General features: G+C 56.4%; 1 protein-coding gene across 1 annotated transcript in view; it reads right to left on the reverse strand.

Moving 5' to 3' along the window:
• The window catches only part of Pmepa1 (prostate transmembrane protein, androgen induced 1), a 49,037-nt gene extending 39,086 nt beyond the window's left edge, over positions 1-9,951 (reverse strand). Inside the window, exon 1 of the mRNA XM_005074473.4 lies at positions 9,807-9,951. Within this exon, the coding sequence (XP_005074530.1) occupies positions 9,807-9,906 (100 nt within the window). The 5' untranslated portion in view covers positions 9,907-9,951. The remainder of the gene's footprint in view (positions 1-9,806) is intronic.
• Positions 9,952-10,886: the final 935 nt, after the last annotated feature.

The following is a 10,886-nucleotide window of genomic DNA, read 5'->3' on the forward strand; positions in this document are numbered from 1 at the left end:
CCACTGAGCTTGGCCCCGATGAATCAGCGGCGGCGGCTCACCATGACTGCATTCCCAAGTGACTGAGCGATAAGGAGGAGGCGCAGACACCAATAAATGAATCACACCTTCCACAAGACCAAACCTCTGGCTCTTGCAGACACCAATTACAAAGTAGAAAGAGAAGAACAAAGAAATTACTCAGGGTGGTTGCACAAAGTTGATTCATAGGTTCACAGAATTATTGCCGACTAAATTGTTTGTGGAAAGGCAATTAGAGCCATGACCAAACCAGGGAGCGGGGGACTTGCAAAGTGGGAGCACATGCGCACATTCCTGGGGGCTTCCAGGTTGGGGGGCCCCATCCCTTTTCACCATCTGACCCCGAGTTCCACAGGTGAGCAGGCAGCCACCTGGCGTGTGGAGGAACTAACTATATAGAGGCCGAGCAAGTCCAGACACACTGGCAAGACTCAGAGACTGCCGTGCTTTGGCTGGAAGGCTAAACACCCAGCCACCAAATTCTAACGTGCCATCTCAGTCACACCCACAGGAGGCTTAGATCATTACCTGTCGTGGAGCCTGTCCCTTAGAAAAGGGGTCTCCAGAGAGTCAGTCCAGGGGCTGGGGTTGGAATCTCACAGAAAAGCTTTCTCAGACTGTGTATTTTCATTCCCTGAGTCAGGGGCATCCCACGCCGGTGAGGAGCCTGGTTTGAAAGAATTAACTGTATCTTCCACCTGTCTCCTGCTCCCAGGCACAGTCCCACCTGGCACTGTCGCTGTCACCCCCTCGCCAGTCACTGAGCACCCACTTCTTGACAAAGAGCTTAAGGGTGACTTCTCTAATCACTTCAGCATAGGAGCCAGGCGGTGGCTGGAGACTGCTGGGAACTATATCCCGTGGAACGCTATGGCCTGGATGGTGCTTTGAAGGAACTGAGGCCTCTCTTGCAGTCTCAGTGGCTAGGGGGTGACAAAGTAGCCACATCCACTGGAATAGAAGACCTCAGGGGAAGGACAGATTGTTTTGCCCAGATTTGCTTAAAAAAAAAATGGATGTGTCTTTCCACGGCCCTTCTGCCTAGGACAGCCTGGAAGCTAACTTTACTTGTCCAAAGCTTAAGGTAATTCAAGCCAAAGGAAAGTTCAGGCCCTGTGAGAACCAAGCAAGGGATTTCACAGAACCCACTCCCTGCTGTGGGGGAATGCTTACACTTTTATTCACAGACAGGAAGATGTGTCACTCTGAGGGCCAGCCAGATGCTCAGCGGGTTAATGATGCTGCTTGCCACCAAGCCTTAATGCCCCGAGTTCAGTCCCAAGCAAGGGCATAAGGTGAGAACAGACTCCCCCAAATTTGTCCTTGGGTTTCCACACGTGTGCATCTGCACCGTGTTGAACCTGGACACCCACACACACCCACATCTGGGTCCGTCACTTCTGTAATGCCCTCTCAAAGCCAAGGATGAACACCATCCCTCCCAGATCCTTTAGGGACCAACAGAACTCCTCAACCCCGAGAAATGAAAAGCTATTGGTAGCAGGAAGGGGACAGATGCCACAGGCAGACCCCAGCATGTCCCTTCACAGAAGGCTGCCCTCGTGCTCCTGGCAGCCATGGGAAAACTGGTGTGGGGCATAAACCCATGCACTCCCCAGTTGGTTTTCTGTCTGCTGCCCAGCTCTGTACCAGGATCGATCCTGGGTCCTACCAGTTCAGCTGGGGCCAAGCACAGCCCACTCCCACCACAAATGTATGTATTAGGGATGGGCGAGACGCGGCAGTTTCTCCAAATGTGAGCCACGGTACGCTCCAGATCTGAGCTGTGTCTGCAAGGGGAAGGTAGATGGTGACAGTCCCTCCAGTGACAGAAGAACCAGAAGATTCTTGCTCCTGCCTCTGTGAGAAACAAATACCTGTGAGAAAGAGAAGCCTCATGGTGTGGGACTATCATTCTAGTTACTCAGGAGGCTAAGGCAGAACGATTACAAGTTCAGAGCAGGTCTGGGCTACAGGGCCACCTTGGGCAACTCAGTGAGAGCCTGTCTCAAAAACAAGAATTATTTGTAATGACTGGGGAATGCAGCTTACTGGTGGTGTTTGGGATCACCACTTAACTCCTTGGCTAAGTCACAAGCGTCCAAAACTTCCCTCAAACTCTCAGGGATCCAAAGGCATCTACCCCAAAGGTCCAGCTCCAAAACTTTGTCCAGGAACAACTCGGTCCTCATTGCTCTATAAGGTCAGCAGCTCTCCAGGTCCTCTCCCAGGGTCTTCATGCAGGAGACAGTATCATACTTTTGTCATTCCGAAACCCTTAGTAGGACTGCAGCAATGGCGGCTGGTTAAGTCCAGGTTGGAAGACATCTGGGTTGTGGTGGGAAGGCACAGGCGCCCAGCTCAGCTCCTGCACCTTGACTCTGCTTTGAAATCTCTGAGTCGGTGGGTAGGAGGCGGAAGGCACAGCTTCCTGCCCCAAAGAATTAGGAACTTCTGAGCATTAGAAATAACTTGTACTGGGGGAGCTCACGGCTCAGCAACTGTCTTGACAACCCCACAAAGTGGGTGGGTGTCATGCCTCCCTCCATCTTACAGAGGGGTAAGTGGAGACACAGGAGGGATCTCGTTTGAAGCCTGTACCTTGACTTCATCCTGATCGGGTCTGGGAAATCCTAGAAGCCTGCTTATTCAAACAGGCAGGAATGAACGCCTCCGTTCCCAGAGACTTCAGGGGCCAACACAGACTCTCCTGACCCTGGTTAACAGGAATCAGTGACTACTTGGAGTGACGGGTGTCACTCTGCATGTCCTAACCCTGCCTAACCAGCGCTCACGAGGCACTCACTCATCGGGCTCAGGCACCACCACAAGGGACAGACGCAGGCTGCGGCCTCTCTGAGATTGGTGACCAGCAAAACAGACACCAAATGACTACTGTACAAGCATCAAGTGACTACCAGGTCAGGTGTGAAGGTTCTCAGAGAGAGAACCTGGAGCCCAGTTGGGGCTTTCCCGATTTCCTCTGCCCCAGGAACTGGCAAGGCTCTTCAATGGAACCTTCTTCAGAGGCTATCGTACTGTTCCCAACTGTCACATTACCTGAATGACACAGGGCACAGGCGTGGGACAAATGCTATTAAATGCCAGAAGCCTTCTGTGATGTCCCCTATAATGTCTGGATTTGGTCCCTCTGGGGCTATTTGTTAGTCCTGTGTCAAACTCCACGGTAACACAGTAATGCTGGTGTCCCAGCAGACACTCTGTGTGCCCCCCCAACCCCAAGAGGCAAACACATTTCCAGGGATGTTGAGGCCCCAGGCCAAGAGGAATGGCCCTGGTAGCTTACTGTGGTAGCTGATGGGCTACAACTCTCGACCAACAAACAAATAATGCTACAGAGGCTTGCAACCTCAGGGCTAACGAACCCTTGTCAAGAGCACCAGGACTTGGGTTGGAGTCTTAGCTGAGCAACAGATCCCGGCTGTTGTGACTTGGGGAATGGCTTCTCCCCTCAGATCCATTCTTTTCTATCTATCTGCAGGTTGGTAGTAACAATAGCTCTCTCGTGGGGTTGTTTGTAAGGCTGAGGGGGGGATTCATCACGAGTACCTGGCACACAAAAATCTCTCCCAGATCCAACTAGCAAAAGGAAAGGAGATAAACACCTACTAGTCACCCTGGGAACAGAGGGAAGCCATTCTGCAGCTCCCAGAAAGCTGACACCCCAAACTTTTGCAGGTTCCACCCCCCCTTCCCTGCCGTGGTGCGGAAGCCATGCTATGAGCAAGCAGCCCTGGGAATTCTCCTCAGCCTGGTGACAGACAGTGGCCTCTGTGACTGACAAGACCCTGGTGAGACCCCCTCACCCCCCCACACACACACCCAAGGTGTCAGGGTTTGGCTTTGTAGTGTCACCGGATGGGAAAACGAGGCTGTCAGTGCTCGGGGTTGCCATGGCTTCCTGAAGGGGGGCAGCCCGCTTTGGGAAGAAGGCAGGGAGAACTGGAAGAGAGGCCCTATTCCTCCCACCCACAACACCATCGGGGCACCGAGTGCGGACCCTGACTTCCCAGACCGTGGGCCTCTCATCTTCCTGCAGGCACGAGTCTCATGAACTGGACCCAGTGAGTATCTGGATGTCACAAGGCAGTGATTTCACGGCTCAAGTTTGCGCCTCCCCACTGCCTCTGCTGCAGCATCTGGGGCCCAAAGCTGCCAGGATTAAGAGACCCCTGCTGGCAAGCCCTAAGACACTGTCTGGACCTCCTGCACCAGGGCAGGCATGCTGGGGTTTCCGCCAGCTCTGTCTGCGGTGGGCCTGGCAAAGACAGGATTATGACACCAATATTCAATTACCCACATTCAAGGTCAGCATCCCAGGTGGGCCTGTGGATTCCAACATTCCCAGCTGGTCTGGGGATGGGGAAACCTGCTCTCTGCAAAGGCTTTCTAATCAGGCAGAGTGCAAGGTTGTGACCAGCAGAAGACAACCAAATAGTCACGGGTAATCTGAGCCCACGCCCACCCTGGAAGAGGCCACCGTGCCAGACAATGCCCTCCAGATCCTTGCCCCATCCCAGGACAAAGGGGAGCTATGGCAGAGCATCCTGATAGGGCCCGGGACAGAACATGGCAGCAACAGCTCTGGGCTTCTCTGTCCCCCTGATGCTTGGGCCACTCCCAAGTCACTCAATGGTACACTATGTCTGTGGGTGAGCTTCATAGGCTTTCTTGGCGAGAGAAGAAAAAATAAAATAAAAACTGCCAGCATTTAGAGCCCAGGAGCGGCAGAGGCTGTGGTCTGGAGTAGGCTCCTTGCCTAGCAAAGTCGTGGGTTCCACCCTCAACCCAGAGAGGAATCAACCCGACAATCAGTCTAGGAGCTCGACACCTACACTTCACCACCCAGGCCCTCTGTAATTGAAAGGTCTGGTCCTCGTGGACATGCGCGTGTAGTAACAGTGCTTAGAGGAAGCGGAACCGTTCCTATTAATTAATTGCGTGTTTATTTTGTAGTGCTGGGGATGGAACCACAGCCTCACACAGCAGGCCAGTGCTCTGCCACTGAGCTACACTTCCAACCCACAGTGGCCTGAGGGAGACGCTTCCCAGCGCCGAGTATACAACAGAGTGACGGTGATAGCCTTCAGCCATGTTATGCCAGGCCTCTGATAGCGCCTCCCAGGGATGGGGGAGGATGCAGCGTGGTACCTTCTTCAGGGCTCCCTGGGACACAGAAAGCAGACACGCAGCTCCACGTGTGTGGGTCACACCCGTGTTATGCTAGACTTTCAAAGAGCAAACTGGAGGCTCTCACCTCCTGCCCTCCGTTTCAGCATCTTGAAAGATGCTGATGGGGGGTGGGGGGCTCAGCCTCCCAAGTTCCATTTTAAGAGTCCCAGGCTGCCTGTGGATGTCTTTGCTTTTAAGTAGTCAGTTGCCTGGGCCACCTAGTCAGGGTTCTGGGTTTGCCAGCCTCAGGCCCTCCCTCCCCCAAAGCCCCTGGCTGCTGACAATCTCTCTTTCTGGGTTTATCACCCCCCAACACACACATACCGCCTCACTCTCCTCTTTACAAGGACAGCAAAATTGTGTGTGTGTGTGTGTGTGTGTGTGTGTGTGTGTACACAACTTATAGCATCAGGAGACTTCCTTGCTCTCCCCCTAACTCAGAGGGAAGGCAGCAAGGGACAGCAGCTGTGTGCGCAAGCTCAGGCCCACAGGTGTGAGATCATTCCCACGAGTGTACGAACAAACAGTTGTTTTGCACCTTGACAGACTCCAAACTGGCCCGCCTGTCTGGTCCAAGACCACAGTCACAACACACAGCTCCCTTGCTGCCTAATGACCTAAAACCCAGACAGCAGGAACCCTGTGGGTTAAAAGTCCCAGCGCAGAAGTAGCTGCAGTCAACAAGCATTCACCCTGGACCCAGAAACAGCCTCCTGCCCTGGGGCCAGAAGCTTCACCCAACACACTCAGGCTGGAAACCATCTCCAGATGAGGCACTGGTGACTCCCTTCCTCTGTGGTATGGGCGCTCAATAAAAGCTGGCCGGATGAGTGGCAGGTGTCAACAGCAAGGACAGATGGCTAATTTCTGAAAGGTCCCTCTCCAGCACCCAAGTGTCTCTATGGAAGCCAAAAGTGGTTCCTAGTGCGGCATTTGTAGATAGCTGGAGACGGTCTGTGTGTCACAAGTAGGAGAGAGAGAGGTGCCAGAATCAGGTGGGTAGAGACCACCTGCATGGTCTCCCTCCCAACAGCTATCTGGCCCTGTCTGGAGCCTGAGTACCCCGAATTCAAACACTGTTAAGCACAGTGTGCACCTGACAAACCAACACGGAAAACTGGATGTCTTATGAGTAGCTGAGAGTTCAGAATGGTGTTGCATAGCGGGTGGGCGCAGGCATACAGGTATACAGGCATATGCCTGCGGAGGCCAGAAAACAACACTGAGTGTTCGTCCTCAAGTGCTATTCACCACAAGCTAAAAACGTTTTTAAACATACATTTATTTAGAATGTGAGTGAGCCTGTAACTGTGCACAGGTGTGTACAGGCTCCTGCGTGTGAGCACACGTATGTCTTTGGGGAGTTGGTTCTTTCCTTCCATCATGTGGGACCTGAGGTTTGAACTCAGATCATCAGTCTTGGCAGCAATCGCCCTTATCTGCTGAGCCACCTTGCAGACCCCTACTTTATCTTTTGAGACAGGGTGACTCACTGGACTCCTGTGTAGACTGGCTGGCCGGCAAACCCTCAGACCTCTAACCTCCCCAGCCTGGGATTACGACTGTGTGTCACCAAGCTCAGGTGTGCGCTGGGACCACTTTAACCACCGAGCTTATCTTCCCAGCCCTAGGATGAGTTAGGACCGGGGGAAGGAACCGGCAGTTGGCGGACCCTGGCCAGACAGTGGTATTGAAGACTGAGCATGTCCTGCCACCAAGGTGGGCCTGGGGCCCTGGTAAAATGAAAGCAAACCCAGCCAGGACTAGGGGGGATCCCAGCACCCAGTCAGCCCAGAAAGTACTCTTATTGTGCTTCGGTCTGCTCTGCAAGCCACAGGTAAAGGAGGAGTAGGAAGTCAGGGGTTTGAGACAGAGTAGCATGGGAAGAGTTGGAAAGTACCGGAAAAGTGTGTGCATGGGGCAGGGGGTGGGTGGGTTCCTCAAGGCTGGGGGCTCAGTTGGTTCCCAAGAGCTCTTTCAGGTTCTAAGCCTAAGGTGGGCCGACTCTGTCACCCAAGTTCCAAGTTCAAGGAACAGCACATGGGGTCCAAGAGAAACAACTCCAATCAAGGACTAGACCTTAAGCCAAGGGTCCTACGTTGGTTCCCTTCATCTCTACCTGAACACAAGAGCTCCAAGCTCACTCAGCCCATCCAGGTCTGGAACCCAGGACGTCTGAGGAGTGCACAGCACAGGGGGGGTGGCCCAGGGGGCTGGGGAGGAGCCGCCAGCACTGCAGTCTCCCAGAGTGCAGGGGTGGAAACAAAGGTTGTAGCTCAGGTTTCCAGTGAAGAAACTGAGGCTCGGCAAGGCTTACAAGTCCCGTTTAGGCGAGTGCCCTTCTAGACAAGTGTCTGGAAGAGTGTCCTTGCAAGCAGGAACTTCCATCCCGTTAGGGAAAGCAGCCTGCAAATCCTCGTAGGGGTTACCAGGAAACACCAGGCCTTAGGGCTTCCTCAAAGCACACTTTTAGGGAACACTAGCAACAAACTGTTACATTATTAAAGCGAGCCTCTCCCTGTTTTACTCTCTTTTCATAAGCAGACTGTGCACTCACACTGTCGGGACAGTCCTGAACTAACCCGGGAGGGGGAGGGATTTCCAGACACTAGCCCTGTTGGTGAGGGAGAACACTGGAATACCACCAAGAATTTCCAGCCATCTTGGTCTCAACCAAGACATACGCAGGGCCAATTATGAGTCCTTTCTCTCCTTTTGGGCACACGGGTTCCAAGAGCTGAGCACGGGTTGCCAGGCTTGGCAGCACCCGGCGGGCACTAGGGTTGCTCCAGAGAAGGGACAGAACTAAGAATGATGCATTTTGTTGTTTATCAAAGTCTAGAAAGCAGAGAAAAGGCAAGGCCACAACGTCCCACAGTGCCTAGACTTTGGAATGTGGTGTCATATGAAGTGGGTCCCTCGATTCCACGGGAGGTCCCCTAAGGCGATGTGAGGAGGGAAACGGCACAACCAGGGAGCTGCGGTCAGCCTCTCCCCATACATGTGTGGACTTATTTTAATAACGTCCTGGTGGATTTCACGAACCTCCCTACATCACACTGGGGCTCCTGGGGAGCAATAGGGTTTGGCGCCAAGGGAAGACCACAAACACTGGCTCTTGGCAGGCTCTCTTGACACCTCCCGGCTTGGGGGCAGCCCAAGGCAGCAGGGGAGAAAGGGGATACAGGAAGACCAGGGCTTTCAATTCCAGACTGGGAGTCGAGGCAGGCATGAGGACCCACCGCCCACGCCTGCTTGCCCTGTCCCGGTGGGGCTGGGCTGGTCGTTGTTCATTTTTACCCCTTATGCTTTACTGTACAGACTGGGTTTGGAGATGGGGGATGCATAAACTGTAGCAGCTGCCTGCGAAACCAGCTTATGAGTCACCTAGCGACTGCCCTGTTCTGTGGCTGTTGCCCCTGGGCTCCGCCAGAGGAAGGATGTCTGGGTTAGGGAAAGGCTTGGGTGCCCTTTTGCATGGAATGTTTTGGGGTAAGATGGGAAAACTAAACAGGTAAAAGGTGCCTTCCACCCCCTCAAAAAAAAAAAACCGAGTTAGGGGAAGGGTGCAGATTAACAGGCAGGTGGCGGGGGTAAGGTTTCAATTCTTTATCCAACTCAGCAGCCATCTGGGTGGGCCACACAGAAGGAAGTAGGTGCTGTCTGATATCAACTTCTGGAGGTTCAGGATGCTGACAACAGCCTAGGTTCAAGCATGGCACTTACCACCCGGGGTCTACCACCTCCGTGGAGGTCCCAAAACAAACAGCCCCCAAACTTTGACTCATTTGTAACCACCATCCCAGGCAGAGTGAGCCAAGCAGTCCAGACAGAGGTTATTTATAGGAGTCCGGGACAGACATTCACAATGACACACACTGGGGATCCGCGGTGGGCTAGACGCACCAGCGCTGAGCCTTGGATTCAGACACCTGGACATAAACGCTCCACAGATCTGCCTGGATTCAGACCATATCGACCCCCCGTCGCACGCACACACCAAATCAGACACCCAGTGATGCAGGGGCACTCGGACACACAAACCGCCACAGACCGCGACTCAAATCCACAGACATCCAGAGACGCGCCGAGACTCAGACAGACAGACCAGCGCACTCCCCAGACGCACGGAAACCCGGGACGCATCCCCACGGCCACTCCAGACACACGCCAGGGGCCCCAGACACCTCCTGGGCCAGACAGTGTCTCCCCCGCCCGCTCCCCCCGCCCAAAGTTGATAAAAAGCCTAATTGCTCCATCGCCTCGGCCCCTGGGGGAAACAGAATGGAAACTTCTCGGGCCCGGCCCGCCTGGCCCTCCCGCGCGGCGCGACGTCCCCGCCGAGTCCCGGGTCCGAGTCGGGCCAGGCGGGGCGCGCGCAGCGGGGACCGTGCCAGGCTCGCAGCGCCGCGGGACAAAGCCGGGCCGGCCGCCAGCTGCCGCGAGCCTCCGGGAGGGCGCGCCCCGGGCGCGGCGGGCGCAGCCGGGGAACCTAGGCGAGGCAGGCGCGCGGCCCCCGAGTCCCCACGCGATCCCGACGTCCCGGACCGGGGATCCCACGGGGCTGTCCCGGGGGTAAAGGGCTCACTTACTGATCTCCATGCTGGGGAACAAAGAGCGCTGGCAGTTGCACGCGCAGGAGACATTGGGCTGCCCGGCGGCGGCGGCGGCGGCGGTGCCGTTGACCCCCATCAAGCGGTCACGGGCGGCGCGGGGCGCGGGGCGCGAGGCGCGGGGCGCGGGGGCGGCTCCGGCCGGCGCGCGGGGCTCGGTCCCCGCATACAGCGAACGGCGCGACGCGGGCTCCGGGCGCCGCCGAGGTCCCCGGGGCGAGCTGGGTCCCCCGGCCGCCGAGCGGGAACCCCGGGGCGGCGGGCCGTGGCCGCGGGCGGCGTGCGGGGCACGGGCGGGCGGCCGGGGCGCGGGGCCGCCGGGCTCAGCCTGCGCGCCGGCCGATCCGCTGCCGAGCGCCGCCGCCCGCTCCTCATTCAAGTCCAAGGAGATCGGGTTGCGCCGCGCGCCCGCGGTCGGAGGCAGGCAGACGGTCTGACGTCAGCGCTAGACGGGGCTGCCGGTTCCCACCGCGCGGGGGCCGCGGAGGGGGCGCGCGCTGCGCCAATCCCCGCCGACGGCCCCCGCACCCTCCTCGGCCCGGGGGGCGGGCCCGCCGCGCACGGGGCGGGCTCTTAAAGGGCCCGAGCCGGGTGACCGCGTAGACCCGGCGCCCGCGCTGCATAGACCCGGCGCCCTCGGGAGTCCCCGGTCAGGCCCCCGGGGGTTCCCAGGCCTGCAGCGGCCGCAGCCCAGAACAACACTCAAGACAAGAAGTTAAAGTGTTCTCTCCCCTGGGGAGCCCTGGGGTCCTCCACCTAGGCTTTTGGGGGACTCCCGAAGACTTCGCGGTTTCTGGGGCGCCTTGGGGGCTCAATGCATGGAAATCAGAGCATGGTGAGCCCCGGGGTAAACACCCACCCGGGCCGGATTTCTCAGGAAACTCCATTTTTCCATTTTGTGGCCACAAGAGGCTCCAGCTCCCACCCCCCACCGCCCGCCACTTTAACTGGGTTTTAGATAGACTGGGACTCCTGTAGACACGCCCTGGATTGCTCTGGGAGAAGCACCCTGGGGCCCTAGTCTTGTAAATTAGCACCCCAGTACTAAGAGGTGTGTGT

This window comes from Mesocricetus auratus, unplaced genomic scaffold, assembly GCF_017639785.1.
Source record: "Mesocricetus auratus isolate SY011 unplaced genomic scaffold, BCM_Maur_2.0 Super-Scaffold_100028, whole genome shotgun sequence".
Classification (NCBI taxonomy): domain Eukaryota; kingdom Metazoa; phylum Chordata; class Mammalia; order Rodentia; family Cricetidae; genus Mesocricetus; species Mesocricetus auratus.